This window comes from Pongo abelii, chromosome 1 (assembly GCF_028885655.2).
Source record: "Pongo abelii isolate AG06213 chromosome 1, NHGRI_mPonAbe1-v2.0_pri, whole genome shotgun sequence".
Taxonomy (NCBI): domain Eukaryota; kingdom Metazoa; phylum Chordata; class Mammalia; order Primates; family Hominidae; genus Pongo; species Pongo abelii.
Genome location: NC_071985.2, coordinates 70,177,222 through 70,194,825, shown reverse-complemented (window position 1 = coordinate 70,194,825; position 17,604 = coordinate 70,177,222). Strand labels below are relative to the sequence as shown.

At 46.0% G+C, this 17,604-nt stretch overlaps 1 protein-coding gene across 1 annotated transcript in view; it reads left to right on the top strand.

The window, feature by feature from the left end:
- Positions 1–2,871: 2,871 nt before the first annotated feature.
- LOC100431193 (uncharacterized) overlaps positions 2,872–17,604 on the top strand; it is a 66,715-nt gene continuing 51,982 nt past the window's right edge. Inside the window, exon 1 of the mRNA XM_054550530.1 lies at positions 2,872–3,281. Coding sequence (XP_054406505.1) covers positions 3,005–3,281 — 277 coding nt within the window. The 5' untranslated portion in view covers positions 2,872–3,004. The remainder of the gene's footprint in view (positions 3,282–17,604) is intronic.

Below are 17,604 nucleotides of genomic sequence, written 5' to 3'. Positions count from 1 at the left end.
ACAAATGTTTGTGGCAACTTTATTTGGTTTTTGTTGTTGTTGTTGTTGTTGTTGTTGTTGTTGAGACATCTTGCTCTGTTCTCCCAAGCTGAAGCGCGGTGGTTCAATCATAGCTTACTGCAGCCTCCAACTCCTGGGTTCAAGGGATCCTCCCCCTTTAGCCATTTGTGTAGCTGGGACTTCAGGTGTGTGCAGCCACACCCAGCTAATTTTTAAGTTTTTTATGTAGAGACAGGGTCTCACTATGTTGCCTAGCCAGTCTGGAAATACTGGGCTCAAGCAATCCTCCCACCTCAGCCAACTTAATGTGTAATACCCCCAAAACTGGGGAAAAAACCCTAAATGTCCTTCATTAAGTGAATGGTTAAACAAGCCGGTGGTACATGCATACCATGAAATACTACTAAGAAAAAGGAACAAAATATTGATACAACAACTTGCAACTCAGGTTGCTGAGTGGGAAAAATTTCAAAAGGTTACATATTGATATGAAAGGATACAAATGATTTCATTTAAATAACATTCTTGAAATCACAAAATGTACCATTTTACATTTTGGAAATGGGAAACAGGTAAGTGGTTTCAAGAGGTTAGAGATGGGGAAGGGTGCACAGGGGAAGCAAGTGTCGCTATGAAAGGGCAATATGAGGGATCTTGTAGTGGTGGAAATGTTCTGTATCTTGACTGTGTCTATGTCAATATCCTAATTTTGATATTTTACTATAGTTTTTGCAAGATATTACCAACGAGGGAAACTGGGTGAAGGGTACTTGCAATCTCTCTGTATTATTTTTTACAATTGCCTGCAAATCTACAATTATCTCAAAATGAAAGTTCTGATTTAAAAAGTGACTCTTGATCAAAAGATACCATTAAACGAGTAGAAGATAGTTGCAGTCTCTAACTGACCAAGGCATGGTAGCAGCTAGACTTTATAAACAGCTTTTATGAATCAATAAGAAAAAGTCAGCTCAAAAAAATGGGCAAACATTTGAACAGGCACTCAGAAAACAGAAAATTCAAATGGCCTATAAACACATGTAGAAGTGCCCAATTTCATTGGTAATTAGGGATATGAAACGAAGATCACAATGAGACACCATTACATCTCCTCCAGACTGACAAAAAATAAGAAGTCTAATAATATTACATTTTGGCAAGGATGCGGAGCAATGGCAATTACCGTACATCTCTGATGGGAGTCTAAATTTTGTGGCCACTTTGGAAAACAATTTGGCATGATCTAATAAAACTAAATATATGCATACCCTATAGTCCAGTAATTTCACCCCAAGGTATACATCCTAAAGATTGCACTTGCATACCAGGAGATACATACAAAAATGTTATTAGCAATAGCATTTGTAATAGCCCCAATGGGAAAAATGCAAATGTGTAAAGTGCCAGAATGGACAAAGAAATTGTGATATGTCCATACAAGAGAATATTAAGTAGCAATGAAAATGAATGAACTACAACTACATGCCACAGAAGATGACTCTTACAACCAAATGGAAGAAGAGGCCAGACACACACAAAAATATGCATACAATATTATTCAATTTACAGAAAGTTCAAAACCAAGCAAAACTAAACTGTAGTGGTTAGGGATACATTACAAATTGGTAGAAACTATAAAGATATACAAGGAAGTAATTATCATAAAGTCAGGATAGTTGCTTTAGGGGGAAGGGAAGGACTTGTGGAAGGGAATTGGTGGAGCAGGGGAAACTCCAGGGTGATAGCAATGACCTGGGTGGTGTTTGGTTTATGATTCATTAGGCTATGAAGGTACGCTGTCTTCACGTTTCTCTGTTACAGTTTATAACAAAATCACATTCCCTCTTCATATTTCATTGTTTTGCCTTTGAGATGACAAATGAATGTAGGCATGAGCCTTAACTGGGCTGAGAAAAGACGGCACGTGAAAATCTGAGCTCAAAATGTAAAACCTGTGAGTAGAGTTAGAGTAAAAAGTGGAGTGTGCTGCAACAACAGTAGACTTGCTGGAATGATGAGGTGGTGGCTTGCCTTGGGATTTTTGTTTTTTAATAGTGTATTAGGAATAATAAGGTTGCTCCAGGTGCTAAATTTCTTACTCTCCTTCTTTAGAAGTTGGACCTAGGCTGAGGGTCCACAGTTTTTAAATGTTTTGGAGTTTTCTGTTTTTGTTTTTCAAATTGATTCCCTGATCACCTTTGCCTTGAATCCCCCGAACTAACCTGCCTAAGAAGAGAGGAAAACTGTTGATGTAGTGGGAACGCTCCCTCCTCGAGCATTAACCGGGTTGACCCCGCCCCTCTGTCCTTGCTGTCTTCAGTCCAATCAAGATCGGAAAGCAGGATCAAGAGAAAGATGATCAGACCGGAACAGGTAAACGTTCCATATAGAGATGCTTCGGAAGTGCGGAGAAGTGACAGCTTATCCCCTCTCAGGCCGTCATGTTCTCTCAGCAGACGCTCTGAATTACTGATGTCAGAACTTATTGGCTGGGCTACAGCACATAAGCAACTCGTAGAGTTTTAAGACATTAAAAGAAGGTGATTTCAGACAAGAAATCTAGCGCACCATTCAGGTTTCTCCTCGTGTCGAGGCATTGCTTCTCTCCCTTCCTGCCTCTTCCTGCCAGACCTCACCGTCACAGCTCTAATCACACCCTGACTGATCTGATCCCGCCCTGCCACGAGGCCCGGGTACCCCTCAGCGTCGGGGACATCCAGGTGTCCCTGGATTTCCAGGGCACAGTGCGGGCCGGAAATAGGAACACAGAGCCCTTCGGGAGGCTCTCGAGGCAGTCTCTTTCCAGTGGATAGCGACACACCCTGGTCCCTAAGATTCTCATGCTCTCCGAATTTTCCGTGCTGGACCCGATCTGTAGCGCGCAAAGTCCCCTGTACTGAGGCGTTCCCAGGGCGCCCGCCTCCCGAGTTTACATTTCTTAGGCAAAAAGGCAGCGGAGCTAAGGAGGGGTGTTTGGAAGGCGCCCGTTGCGCTGTTTCACTGCATGGCTTCACTTGGCCCGCGTGGATCAGCCTCTCTGGCGGGGGATTCTCCCCGGACTCCGGCCAGCGCCAATCAGGTCGCGCGGTACCTGCCCCCAGCCCTGGCCACCTGGAGGGGCGATGAGGCTTCACGCCCGGAGCAAGGCAGTCCTCGGAGCGCCGGGGAGGCCGCGGAGCCTCACGTGTGCCGCCCCAGCCGCGGGCGCCCGGAAGGACGCGCGCCGACCCCGTGGGAGCCGAACGCGGGAGTCGCTGCCGGAGCGGAGCTGCTCAGCCGCAGTAACGGGTCGGGGACTCATCGTGCAGGGGAGCGAGCGGAGGGGCGGGGCGGGGCGCGGGCGGGCGGAGGAGCCGCGGGGCTCGGGCTCCGCGCGGGGATGTGTCTGGCCACCGCGTACTTTCGAGGGCGCCTCAACACCCGGGTAAGCGCGCCCCGGCTGCCTCCCTCTGCCCACCGCGCCGCCTTCAGCGTAGCAGTTCCCGACTGGGTCTGGGTCTGCGCCCTGGCTCTCCCTCTCCGCGCCAGGGGCCTCTCGCTCCGAGGGGCGCGGCGACTCGGGGGCATCTCCGGCCTCGTGGCCAGACCGCGGGTGGCGGTGCTCGCGCCTCGGGGCCGGACTTGCCGGGTCCCTGCCCCCGGGCCATGCCGAAGGCGCTCTACTCAGCGTGTCTGCAGCGACCCGCTTCTCTGCGCCTTCAGCCGGGCCGGACCTCACGCGGACGCCGCTGCTGCTGCTGCGCCTCGCGCCCGCCGCCACCCGGGGAGCATGAGGCCGGGGCAGGGGACCCGGGGAGGGTGAGGGCCGACCGGCGGGGTCTGCTGGGCCAATGCGCCGCCGTCGGTCTGTGAGTCCGGATTCGTGCCGGCAACTCTGGGCAGCCTTGCGACCGGGGCTTGGTTTGCTGGTGATGTTTCCGAAGTTTTACAAAATAAAGAGGGCGAAGTGCCTTCGCGGCGCGGCGTGGGCATGCAGGCGGCAGGGCCTGTGGGAGCTGGCGTCTCGGCCAGCGAGTGTGGGGCCAGGACAGCGCGGGTGGGACAGAGAAGCCGGACTTGCCGGTGGGGCCGCGGTGTCCTTGCTCCCGAGGCCCCAGAGCGGGCGACCGCACCCCGATTCTAGAGGGCCCTGCGCGCTCAAGGCGCCGGCCACACGGAAGCCTCCGCCCCGCGGCCCAGAGGAGGGCCTGGCCAAGTAGAGAGCAGAGCGGGCAAGCGGAAGGCAGTGTGGGGACGAGGCCCGCATTGGGCTGCTGGGACCCCGCCGCCCGGCCTGGCCTGGGTGGGGCGGGTAGAGGCCGAGAGCCGCGCGCCGGGGCCCTGGGTGGGTGACATCCTGGTTCTCTGCGGCTCCGAAGGCCGCGAGGGACGGCAGGGGTGCAGATCTGTTCCCTCGGTCAGCGCCCTTTGGCCGACACACACCAGCCGTGTTTTCCCGTCACATTGGGGGTTCCTTTCCTCTGAGTGGAACTGTGGGGCCCTGGAAGTTTGCTAGTCCTGGCAAGTTTGACGTGACAGAGACGCAGTCATCCAACCTGCAGGCGGAGGCCCGCAGGCACTTTCTCCTGTCCTTTCGCCCACCTGCGCCCTCCCCCAGGGCGCCCAGGGGGCCCCATCCTGAGATTCCGAGGGGGCCGCAGCGTGGCTGGCAGGGCGGACGTCTGCGCAGTTGCGTCTGTGTCTTGCTTGGTCCTCTAGCAGCTGAGCCAGACACATGTTTTATGTCGTGTGGGAGACAAACAATGACTGCGGACTTCAATCCCGCATGTTCGCTTTGCCTAAGATTCGCTGGAGTCTGTGTCCTAGGGGAAAGGCAGCTTTCCTTCTGCCCTAATGAAATACTTGCATGTAACAGACATTCAGATCCTGAAAGAGGTGGACCCAGGAGAAGGAACAGTAAAGGTATATGCTCTGAAAACAGACTTTCTTAGCCTTCTCTAGGGAGATTTCGGCTCCCATGCCTAAGGGCATCTAAACCAGCAGGTACAGACAGGGTCATGTTGGTGTCCAGAGGGGAAGTAATGTGTGGCTCTCAGAGGGTCCTGCTGGGGCATCAGGCAGATCGGCAGCGGCCCTGCCAGGGCTAGAGATCTGCATTCAGTGACCTCATCAGGCATACTGTTCTGGAAAGGCAAGGTGAGATGGGCAGATGGGCTCGTGCAGATGAGAGCAGGTCCCCCTGTTTGGCCCAAGAATCTCTGTTTTTTCTCTAGCTTGCCATCTGTAACTGGAAGTGACCCCGGCTTAGTTCAGGGAGTGCCTCAGTCTGAGTGCAAACATCAGCTGGTAACAGGGGAGCCTGGCCCCAGCACAGTCCAGTCCTCACCCAGAAGCCCATGCTGGGATTTTCCTGATCTGCAAACTTTAGAAGGCTGAGGTGGATGAGAGGAGAAGTTGGGAATCTTCTGGGTGGCCACTTAACAAAAAAGTCATTTGGCTCTGGTAGGGCCATTCCAGGGTCTGTCCATTGTGAAAAGTGCCCTGAGATTTAGAATCTGGCCTGGTGATTATTAACATTAATGAAAGTTGCTACCATTTATTAAGTACCTGCTGTGTGCCAGACACAAGGTTTTGCAAAATTACTATTATTTCCCCATTTTTCGTGTAATGAAACTGAGTTTGGGGGTAGGGTAAATGATTTTCCAAGATCATAAAGCTAGTTAATGGCAGAGCAGAGCTTGAAGCCCAGGTCTCTCTGGTTCCAAAGTCACTACTCCTTCCTCGGGGCCACTTTCTTCCAATTAAGAACAGACACACATGTGGTAGCTGGAAATCCAGAACTGTCGTGAATAAAGACTCTTACTTGTAGATCCAAGAGATATTTATAACCCCATTAGACTCTGGACTTCAGAAAGTGCTGGCCTGGTAAACAGTATGTTCTTCCTTCTCTCTAGCACTCAATGGTTTAACTCCTACACAAAGGACTAATTTCTTATTAAGTACAAATCTTTTAACTGGCAAGCATCAAAGAGATAAACCATTGATGAGGTTGTAGAAAAACAGGTACTTTCATATATTGCTGCTGGAAGAGTAAATTGGTACAACTTTGGAGGGGATTTTTGGAAACACTTGTCAAAATTATAAATGCCCATGCCATCTGACCTAATGATTCTGTTTTTAGGAATTGAACTTGCTGTTAAACTTGCATATGGGCACAAAGATATATGTACATTATAGCACTGTTCGAACTGTGAAAGAACAACTTACATGCTTATCAAAGGGGGACTTGTTAAGTGTCTTATGGTACTTCCAGAGAGTCAAATAGTGTCCTATTCATTCATGGAAAAAAGAATTAGTAAGTTTACTATATAACCGATATGGAATGATTTCCAAGATATATGGCTAAGTGGAAAAAACAACATGCCTGGAGTGTTTATAATATACTGCTGCTCATGTTATACAAGAGGAAGGAGAGTCTTAGGGTATTTGCTTGTCTGTGTATAACTATAGACACAAAACCTAATCATACCTGTTGCCTCCAGGAAAAGTGGCCTGTAAACCCTTTTGTACCTTTTGAATTCTGAACCATGGAATTCGTTAACTATTTTAAAATTCTCTTTATCCGTCCTGTGCCTGATATGTTCCCTCAAACACTTCTCCAGCTTAACAGTGTGGGGTGACATACCCCACCCCCTTCAGGTTGCTTGAGAGGTTCCCTTTGGATTAAAAGCCAAAGGGCTGTGAGACTGCACAGTGCCCATAGTATCTGGGCCATCCAGTATTCCTTTGAAATATGCAGAGTTGTACTTGGAAAGCTAGGGAGAGGTGTCTTTGGACAGCAGGCTCTCTGAGCTGGGTAGGCAAGTTATGATCATCCAGCCTTGAAAACAATCTGCAGAAATAGAAACCACCCCTTTCTCTATTGCCCTAATGTTCCCTTGTACAGGATAAAGTGTCAGCGACTGGATAACATTGGGTAAAGGAGCAAGAGGAACACTGTGACTGGACATCAGAGAGGGCAAAAGATATGTAGGAGGGCTATTTCTGGTGTTGCATTTGGACCTCAAAAAGGAGAAGAGAGAGATGCTTGGAAAAAAAAAAAAGATTTGACATTATCCTAGGGTCTAGGGCTGTATTGCCCCAGAGAAAGAAGGAAGATTATTGGTGCAGTCGTCACTGCACCAATCAGTGTGTCCTACATGCCCCTTTGAGCAATTCTTATCAGCACAGATGCCCGACTCAGTTCCCCCTATTTCCAAGCACCCGTTTTTGCTGATCCCTCAGCCTGGAAGCCGATGGATACACAAAGGGGACGGGGGAGATATTAGGTACTGCCTTTCTTTTGGGGGTGGGTGATGGGACAGGCTGTTGAATAGCAGAAACAATGGAAGACGGACTTGCTTCCAGCCACAAAAGATGGGTCCTCCAACACCATTAGGTGGAAAGCCTTCATTGAGAGCTTTCTATGTTTCAGTCACTCTGCTAAGCCTACATTATTTCATTGAATCTCTTTATCTCGGGTATATGTGAGAGCCCAGGCTCTTCGGTATCAAGCAGCATGTCTTTCTGCTCTCCCTTCACTGACTTCCATTCTCTACGCAGTAAGCTGCAACACAGGCACAACTGCATCACATGGGTGCTTACAGACCTGGTTTTGGTTTATAACATCATGTGGCTGAGCATTGCATGCTTTGATGGATCAGTTGAAATTTCTGCAGTATGGATAGATTTGTACAAGGCACAGTTCAGAAACAAAGCAGTCAGTGTTCTGGGTTTGGATTTCCATTTCTCTTATTTCTGTTTCTGTGTGTGCATTAGGGCTGGGGCTGAGTAGACTGTGCATGTGATGTTCCTAGGGAAAGGAGGAGGAGGAGGAGGGGGAGGAGGAGGAGGGTGGCTTGTCATTGCTTTGGTCCAGACACCAGTGGTGTGGAAGGCTGTGAAGATGAGCTTGTGAGGCCCTGTGTCTGCACCCAAGGAGAAAGGTCAGCAAGGTGGCTGCTAAGCCCCAAGTCTGTGCTGGGAGTCTGTCTGTTGTTTGGAAAAAACAGCCTGAGAACTGAGAGCCTCGCTCATTGCAAACTTCCTCCCTCTCATTAGCCAGGGCTCACCTCTGACTCCGTTTCCACTTCAAAAGGAAACAGCTCTAATTTTCCCCAAATAAATTCTGGAACGCACAAGGCAGCTGCTTTTACTTGTGCTGCTGTTTCCCACAGTGATGGGAGCAAGAAGCTGGGTTGGGCTCTCAGGTAGGGCTGCCAGAACCCAGCAAGGAGAGGTAAAGTCAGGGAGCCCTACTAGTTTAAAAAAAAAAAATCAACTTAGGCCAAAAAAAAAAAAAAAAAGATGTTTACATAGTATATGAGTAGTGGAGGACCAGTTTAACCACATCGAATTCAGAAAATGTCTGTTGTCAAAGCCCTGAGAACACAGAAGGATGAGCAAGGCATGGGCCCCAGGCTCAGGTTGCCCATGGGCAGTGCGGGAGAGGAACGTTCACATCACCAGCAGGACTCTGCAGACTGAAGAAGCAAACACTAAGTAGAGGAGCAGGTGACATGCTGTCAGGTGCACAGGGCTAAAGTGAAGCAGAGACTGGCCCAAGGAACTCTGATAAATTATTAAGTCCGTCTTGGAGAAGGTGAGTTTTGAACTGGCCTCGAAGATAAAGTAGTGATTTTGATACATAAGCTCAGGAGAAAGGGCGGAACTCAGACAACAGGTTGGGCAAAGACACAGGGTTACAGTAGAATACAGAGTGTTTTAAAAAGCCTTAGTAATTCATCATTTACCCAACTTCTGCCACAGACATAATACGTGTCATTTTTAATTACTTGTAACATGAAACGTTTATATCCCCATAAAATAGTCAACTATGATTTTTCATGTGTGTGGTAAAATCAACAGGTATTGACAACAGGCATGTGAAATCAACATTTCTGTTGTATTTAAATATCCAGCTACTGTGTCACTATGACTATTTCAGTGGGAAGGTAGCAGAACACTGGAGTAAGAGTGCTGGTGATGAGGATTCGACTTCTGCCTCAGCATTTTATTTGTTTGTTTATTCTCTCATTCATCTACTCTTGCATTCCACAAACATGACCTTTGTGCCTGGACCAAGTGGAGGGCTGACTATGGAGAGAGAGAGAAAAGGAAAAGCATGGTCTCTATACCCTCCAGGGACTCACAGTATGGAAGACATCACAGAAGAAGGTGGTAACCATCATAAAAGCAGGGATAAGGGGCTGCAGGAAAACCTAGTAGGTGCTCAATAAATAGTGGTGGCTATAATGAATAAACAGCATGATAAGCAGTAGCAGACACCACCAAGAAGACAAATCAGAGGACTAAAAAATATTTCTCTGGATTTGGCCAGTGGGTCTCAAAAACTTGTTTATGTCATAAAACCCATGGAAACCGTGGGGCTTTTTGGAGAATACCATGAATTATTCATATATTAAAGTAACTAAAAATAGGCCAGGCGCGGTGGCCTACACCTGTAATCCCAGCACTTTGGGAGGCCAAGGCAGGCGGACTGCCTGAGGTCAGGAGTTCGAGACCAGTCTGGCCAACATGGTGAAACCCCACCTCCACTAAAAATACAAAAAAATTAGCCGGGCATGGTGGCATACGCCTGTAATCCCAGCTACTCGGGAGGCTGAGGCAGGAGAATCGCTTGAACCTGGGAGGTGGAGGTTGCAGTGAGCAGAGATCACGCCACCGCATTCCAGCCTGGGCAACAGAGTGAGACTCCGTCAAAAAAAAATAAATAAAAATAACTGAAAATATAATTTTGAGTTAAATCGAAGAGCACAGGTGCCAAGTGTTAAGAAAACTTTGTGAAACAAAAGCTTTACATTGAGAATATTCTGTCAGCTTATTTATTGTCTATGAATTGGGGAAAGACTACCAGGATTCTATTTTAATGCAGGAAACCCTCAGTCCAGCTGGTAGAACACCAGGGCTCCACAGAAGCACAGTTTTGGCAGTCAGAAGGTTGTTGATGACTTATCAAGGACAATATCAGTAGAGTAGTGAGGCCAGAAGCTAGAGGGGGCTGGGGCAGAAAAGTGAGGATTGCATTGTTAAGATGTCAGCAAGTGTTTACTGAATGTCACTGGAGATACAATGTTGGAGGCAGGGGGATGGGAGGAGACAGTCAAAACCCTACCCTCATGAAGCTTGAAGTCATTCAGGGGAAACAAATTTGTCACAAAACAAATATAAAGTAACACTGTGATAAAAGCTATAAAGTGGAGGTGCATGGTATTATAAGAGTGTTTATTAGAAGGCCTGGGGCCATTCAGGAAGGAGCTGGAAGTCATCTGAGGAAGTGATGATTGAGCTAAAACCTGAAGAATGAGTAGGAGCTAAGGAGGTGAGGGGAGTTTGGGAGATGGGAGAGGATATTCCTGGAATGGGCAGAGACCATGGCTAGAGAGAATATGGCATTTTGAGGCCAGTAGAATTAGGGTTCAGAGAATGAGAGGGGAAATCATACAACATGAGCGGAAGAAGTAGGAAAGGGTTAAACATATCTCATCAGCCACATTAAGGATTTTGAGGTTGATTCTAAAGCAAGGGGTAGTCACTGAAGTACTTGAGCAGTAGGATGACAGTCAGATTTTCTATTTCTGAAAGGTCACTCTGGCTGTATAATTGAACAGTTTATTTGAGGTGGTCATGAGAAGAACCAGGGAAACCTGTTAGGAGACTCCTGATGTAGTCCAGGCAAAAAGTGACAGTTGTTTAGACTGGAAAGTTTGTAGTGGAGGTGGAGAGACATAGATGTGAGAAATTCGAGATGGTAGAATGGAGAGGAAGTGATGGTTTGGATGTGAGAGTTGGGAGAGAAGGGTGTGGAGGATGAGGCCCAGACTTCCAGCTTTGTACCAGTGGATGGTGATGCCATTTCCTAAGACAGGAAACAGTGGTAAAGAACCAGGCTTTGGGGCAAACATTGTGAGTGAGTCTCAGCCAGGAGACTTTGAACCATCTGAGTGGATGGGTCAAGAGGACAGGTGGATATACAGGCAGGAGTTCAGAGGAGAGGTCGGGGCAGGAGCTATGCCCAACATAGCTCATCAACATCTAGGGGTAATTGAAACCATGGCATGGATGAGACTGCCTAGGGAGAGAGGGTGGGCTTAGAAGAGAAGGCTTGGAATTAAACCTCAAGTAGAAGAGGGTGGTCCTGAAAAGGAGACAGAGAAGGATGAACCAGAGAGATCAGAGAAAAACCAAGAGGGAGAAATATCATGAAAGCCAAGGGCAGAGCATTTCCTGAAGAAGAAAAGAGAAAGCATAGGTGCTGCTGAGGAGTCAATTAAGATGAGGACCTAAAAAGGTCCATTGGCTGTAGGAAAAGAGATCGTAGGTGGTTTAAGCAAGAGGTCAGTGACTTGGAGGGCAAAAGCCAGATGTAATTGGTGGAGGAGAAAATGGAAGGTGAGAAATGGAGACTGCACGTATAAATAAGTCTTTCCAGAGGTTCGCTGTGAAAGTCAGAAAGAGGGTGATTTTGTTCTGTTTTAATGACAGAATTGAGGACCTTTAAAAGCCAGTGTATTCTCTAGCAAGCAGACTCAAAAAAGAAGGAAAAGAAAAAAAAGCCAGGGTAGAGACCATAGCTACATCATACTCAATGATGAAAAACTGAAAGCTTTTCCTCTAAGATCAAGAACAAGGCCTGGAAGAAATTAAAGAAGACATAAACAAATGGAAAGACATCCTGTGTTCTTAGATTGGAAGATTTAGTATTTTTATAATGTCCATACTATCCAAAGTGATTGACAGATACAATGCAATCCCTATCAAAATCCCAATAGCATTTTTCATAGAAATAAAAAGCCCTAAAATTCATATGGAACCACAAAAGACCCCAAATAGCCAAAATCTTGAAAAAGAAGGAAAAGCTAGAGGCATCATACTGCCTGATTTCAAACTATATTATAAAACTACAGTAATTAAAACAGTATGGTACTGGTATAAAGACAGACATGTAGATTAATGGAACAGAATAGAGAGTTCACAAATAAATCCACATATAGTACAGTCCACTGATCTTTGACAAGAGTGCCAAGAATACATAAAGTGGAAAGGGTAGTCTATTCGACAAATAGTGTTAGCAAAACTGATATCCCCATACAAAAGAATAAAATTGGACCCCAATCTTACATCATACACAAAAAATCAATTCAAAATGGATTAAAAACTTGAACATAAGAACTGAAACTGTAAAACTTTCAAAAGAAAACATAGGGGAAAGCTTCATGACATTAGTCTTGGTAATGATTTCATGGATATGAAAATCACAGGCCACAAAAGCAAAAATGGACATGTGGGATTACATCAACCATAAAAGCTTTTATACAGCAAAAAAAAAAAAAAAAAAAAATCAATAGAGTGAAAAGGCAGCCTAAGGGATCAGAGGAAATATTTGCAAACTGTACATCTGATGAGGGGTTAATTTCCAAAATATATAAGGAAGTCATAAAATTCAATAGCAAAACACAAGCCATTTTTAAAATGGGCTAAAGACTTTGATAGATATTTCTTCAAAGAAGATATACAAATGGACAACAGCATATGAAAAGGTGCCCCAAATCACTAATTTTCAGAGAAATGTAAATCAAAACCACAATGAGATATTATCTCACACCTGTTGGGATGGCAGTTATCAAAGTATAAAACAATAAGAGTTGGTGAAGATGTGGAGAAACTGAAACTCTTGTGCACTGTTTGTGGGGGGGGGATGTAAAATGGTGCAGCCACTGTGGACAGCAATATGGAGGTTTCTCAAAAAATTAAAAACAGAACTACCATATGATCCAGCAATCTCACTACTGGGTATTTATCCAAAAGAATTGAAATAAGAATCTTGAAAATATATGAGTACTCCCATATGTCTTGCAGCATTATCCAGAATAGCCAAGATATGGAAACAACCATATCCACTCTATGTATACACCACATTTTAAAAAAATCCATGCATAATGGATTTAATGTGGTGTATACATAAAGAGGAATATTATTCAGCCTTTAAAAAGAAGGAATTCCTGCTATTTGCAACACGGATGAACCTCGAAGACATTATACTAGGTGAAATAAGCCAGCCACAGAAAGACAAATACTGTATCATTCCACTTACATGAGGCATCTAAAATAGTCACCACAGAAACAGAGAGTAGACTGGTGATTGCCCAGGGCTAGGGAGAAGGGGGAGTTGGTAATCAATGGGTATAAAATTTAAGTTATGTGAGGGATCTGCTGTACAACATTGTGTTTATGGATAATACTGTATTGTGCACTTCAAAATCTGTTAAGAGGGTAGATCTCATGTTAAGTATTCTTACCATAATTTTTTGAAAAGCCAATGGAAAGGGCACAGTTTAATGGAAACGTTATTATAGATGAAAGGAAGGTTAATTCATAGTGTAAGATTCCTGAGAAAATGGGTGGATAGCATCAAACTGCAGTGGAGGGACTGGTTTTAGGAGAAAGAGGGACCACTCTCCTGGGGTAACTGGAGAGAAGGATAGGATAAGGGCAAGTGTCAATAGGTGTGTATATGGTGGTGGGAAGGCAAGAATGTTACCATCTGATGAAAAGAAGGAAGTTGAAAGGTAAATAGAAGGCGAGGCAGGATGGAGGAAGAAGTTTATTTTAGAGTGCGTGTGATGAGCACTAGGAGAAAGACTCGGTGAAGAGAGAAAGGGTGAGGACAGTAGAGAAAGATGATAATATTGGAGCACTTATTAACGGTGTGATATTGAGCCCATTTTCTTACCTAAAAAACAGGAATAACCATGATACCTACCCCACAAAGTTGTAGATGGTACATAGAAAGTGATTAACAAAGGTATGCTGTTGTTTTAACTTTTATCTTCACTGTCAGTGGCTAGCACAGTGCTGACCACATGATTGATGTTAATATAAAATATTCACCAATTCTCCCAGGTGAATACCTCAGAAGTGGAAGGACATCTCTGTATCTATCACTTGTCTTACTTCCCATCTCTGAAGCACCAGTCTCTTTTTTTTTCTAAGCACTCGGAAGCCTTTCCATGACTCAGTGCTGAAGGATTTGCATGTGGTGCTAAGCCAGGGTAGATTCTGTTAGGGGATTTAATCATACAGGCAGGGCACTAAGCCAGGGAAAAGGGAGAAGAGGTTTAAGTAATTTAAGAGCTCAATCTCTTCTGACCTTGCTTATATACAGAAGACTTTGGAACTCATTCCTCCAATCCTTTCATAATGTCTACAGAAGCCAGCTTTGCACCAGGCCTGCACCCGGGACTGAGACACACAGATGAAGAGGAATGGTTCCAGCCCTCATGATATTAATCTGATAAGATAAATGTTGCAATGGCTGTATCAGAAAGTGCTGGAAGTGCAGGAGAAAGCACATAACTGTGCCAGACCAAGCAGGGAAGCCTCCTCAGAGAAGGTAGTGTTTGAGCTGGATGAAAGATGGAAAGATGAAATGAACATCTTTACAGAGAAGCAGGAAAATTACCTTTCCAGGCAGAGGGGAGGCCCAAGAGGCTTCAAGAGATGGCAAGGGGAACTGGGAGCTGTCTGTATTCAGTGATGTCAGAACATAAAATGGCAGGTTATGGCGATGAGAAGCTAAACAGCAGCCTGGTGTACTGCCTGCTGGGCTAAGGACCCTGACTTGACCTTGTAGATGTGGAACCACTGTAGACTTTTTAACAGAGGCATAACACCTTCTGGTTTACATGTTAGAAAGATTACTCTAGGCCGGGCGCCGTGGCTCATGCCTGTAATCCCAGTTCTTTGGAAGGCCAAGGCGGGCAGATCACTTGAGCCCAGGAGTTTGAGACCAGCCTGGCCAACATGGTGAAACCCCATCTCTACTAAAAATACAAAAATTAGCTGGGTATGGTGGCGGGCACCTGTAATCCCAGCTGCTCGGGAGGCTAAGGCACGAGAATTGCTTGAACCCAGGAGGTGGAGGTTGCAGTGAGTGGAGATCGTGCCACTGCACTCTGGCCTGGGCTACAGAGCAAGACTCTGTCTCAAAAAAAAAAAAAGAAAAAAAGAAAGGTCACTCTAAAGATTTCTTCCACTCTAGCAGTCAGTGGAAGAATAGTTTGAGTGTAGGAGTGGGGTAGAATGGGGATGGAGGATGGGGTTATAACCCAGATTCACTATGATTGGGGGCAGAATGATTGGTCAGGAGACTGTGAGGGTGGTCCAGGTGAGGGTTGATGAGAAACAGTTTCAGTGATAAGGGTCCATGGTAGTGGGTGAGTGAAATGAAAGGAAAAGCCACTGGCACTACGGAGATTTTAAAATGTTGTGGCTAGGATGTTACAGAGGTCATCTTTGTGCATGCTGACACTTTCCAGGATGATGGCAGAATTTTTGATGAAGGGGAAACAAATGCTAAAGTTCTCAGTGAGTGGAGAAGAGTCGGCAGTGGGATCGGGGTTAGAGTGAAGAATAATCACATGGCACGGGCCTCAAAGGAATGAGGATTTTTGCAAGATAATGGAAATAGAACACTCTAATTCAGGAAAACAGAATTGATTCATGAAAGATTTGAACTGTTGCTTCTTATTTCCCAGGTGAAGCAACCACCGCAAAACAGGTAGGGCCTATTTCCAAGATGCCAGGCCACTGAGAACTGCTTGAGGACCACATACAACCTTACAGATGAGTGCCCATGGATTCAAGGTCTCCGAACTTAGCTGAGTCCTCATGGTGACTCCACAATCCATGATAATGTCTTTGGTGGGGTCCCTTTCCCAGGCCCCTCAGAGGACCATTCCCCACCTCTTTGCTGAAGTCTTGCTGACACTGAGGATAGGCTCTCACTGTGGCAAAGGAATTAGGTGAGCAGCACCCTTTATTCCCAGGTGCTGATAGTTCAACACCAACCTTCTCTTAGCAGATGTGTCTCATTGCTGCCTCATTTTCCTTTTGGGCATCTACTCTAGGCCCAGTACTGTGCTGAGCACATTGGAGGATTCAGCAAAATACTAGATGTGATCCATGCCATCAGAGATCTCAAAGTCTTACCAGAAAAGCCAGACTGGTCCATTTGGAACAGCAGAAGGCAGTAATGCCTTGTGTAGTTTAAGGGTTAGGGTTGCGTACAGACAGTCAGGAAAGAAGGTAAATGTATGGTAACTATCTAATCAAGAGGTAATGAGGAGCCAAATGGAGACAATGGTATTTTTGTCTAAATATACACAATGTCTATAGAAGAAGAGACAAGCTCTAGAAACACTTAAGAGAGAAAATGTGCAGGACCTGGAGATTGATTGGATGTGAGGGGAGAGAAAGAAGGACACGTCTAGGACTTGTAACTCACAAGTTACGGGGCTTGAGGACGGGATGGTTGGTGGTGCCATTAATTAAACACTAGAAATACAGGAGGAAAACACTCTGGGGGAAAGAGCAGGTAAATGCCAAGATCTGTTTTAGACCATTTGAATTGGAGGTTCCTTTGGGATATCTAAGAATACAACGTCTAGGAGTCAATTGGCAGTGCAGGTCTGAAATTCAAGGAAGGTTGAATCCAGAGATCTAGCTTTGGGAATCATCCATAAGCAGGTGAGTGCCTAAGGCAGGCATGGTGAGGCAGGGACAGAAATCTGGGGCAGCTCATGGTGGGGGAAGTGTGGAGTCAGGAGTCAGGGAGGGAACAGGCAGTAAGGCCTGAACCAGGAGAAGTAGTATCATGAATGGTTGAAGAGGAGAAAAGTTAGGGATAACAAGTTTCCAATAGGTGTGTCTAGTCAGCAGAAGAGTGTTTGGGAGGGGCAGTACGGGGGTCACTGAAGACCTTTTTCAGAAGCAGTTTCAGAATAGCGAGTAGGAGTTGGAAGCCAGATTTCTGTGAGTTCAGAATAAACAAATTGCAAGGAAGTAGAGACAGCAAGTTTACGCAAACATTAGAGAAGTTTTGCTGTGATTAGTACAGAGAACTGCAGCAAAAGCTGGATAATTGCTGTGAAGGTGTGGACACAGCAAGTATAGACTTTTATTCCTAGTAGCTTTGTTGGGAAGGGAAAGAGAGATAGTTGGGATAGTAGCTATGGGTGGGATGTGAGGAGAAGCAATGAGTTGTTTTTTAAGAGTAGAAGAAGCTTGACCATGTCCTTGGACCGAAAGGTAGAGTGGAGACGGGGAGAGGGGAAAGCACAGGCAAAGGGAGTACTAAGTGGAGCATGGTCTGAAAGGAGGAGGAAGCAGGATTAGATTACAAATAGGAGGCTGGACTGAGCAGCAGGAGGAATCTTTCAGCCTTTAGACATGGAGTGGAGAGAATGAGTTGGGGTAATCCTGGATATTTCAGATTAGGCTGGAGATGGGGGTAGGAAGCTTAAATCATTTACCCCTGATGGCATCAGTGCCCTCCATCATGTAGACAAGGTTGTTTGCTAAAAGTGAAGAGGATTGGCTGGGTGCAGTGGCTCACGCCTGTAACCCCAGCACTTTAGGGGGCCCAAGTGGGTGGATCTCTTGAGCCCAGGAGTTCGAGACCAGCCTGGCCAACATGGTGAAACCCCATCTCTATTAAAAATACAAAAATTAGCCAGGCGTGGTGGCACATGCCTGTAATCCCAGCTACTCAGGAGGCTGAGGCAGGAGAATCATTTGAGCCCAGGAGGTGGAGGTTGCAGTGAG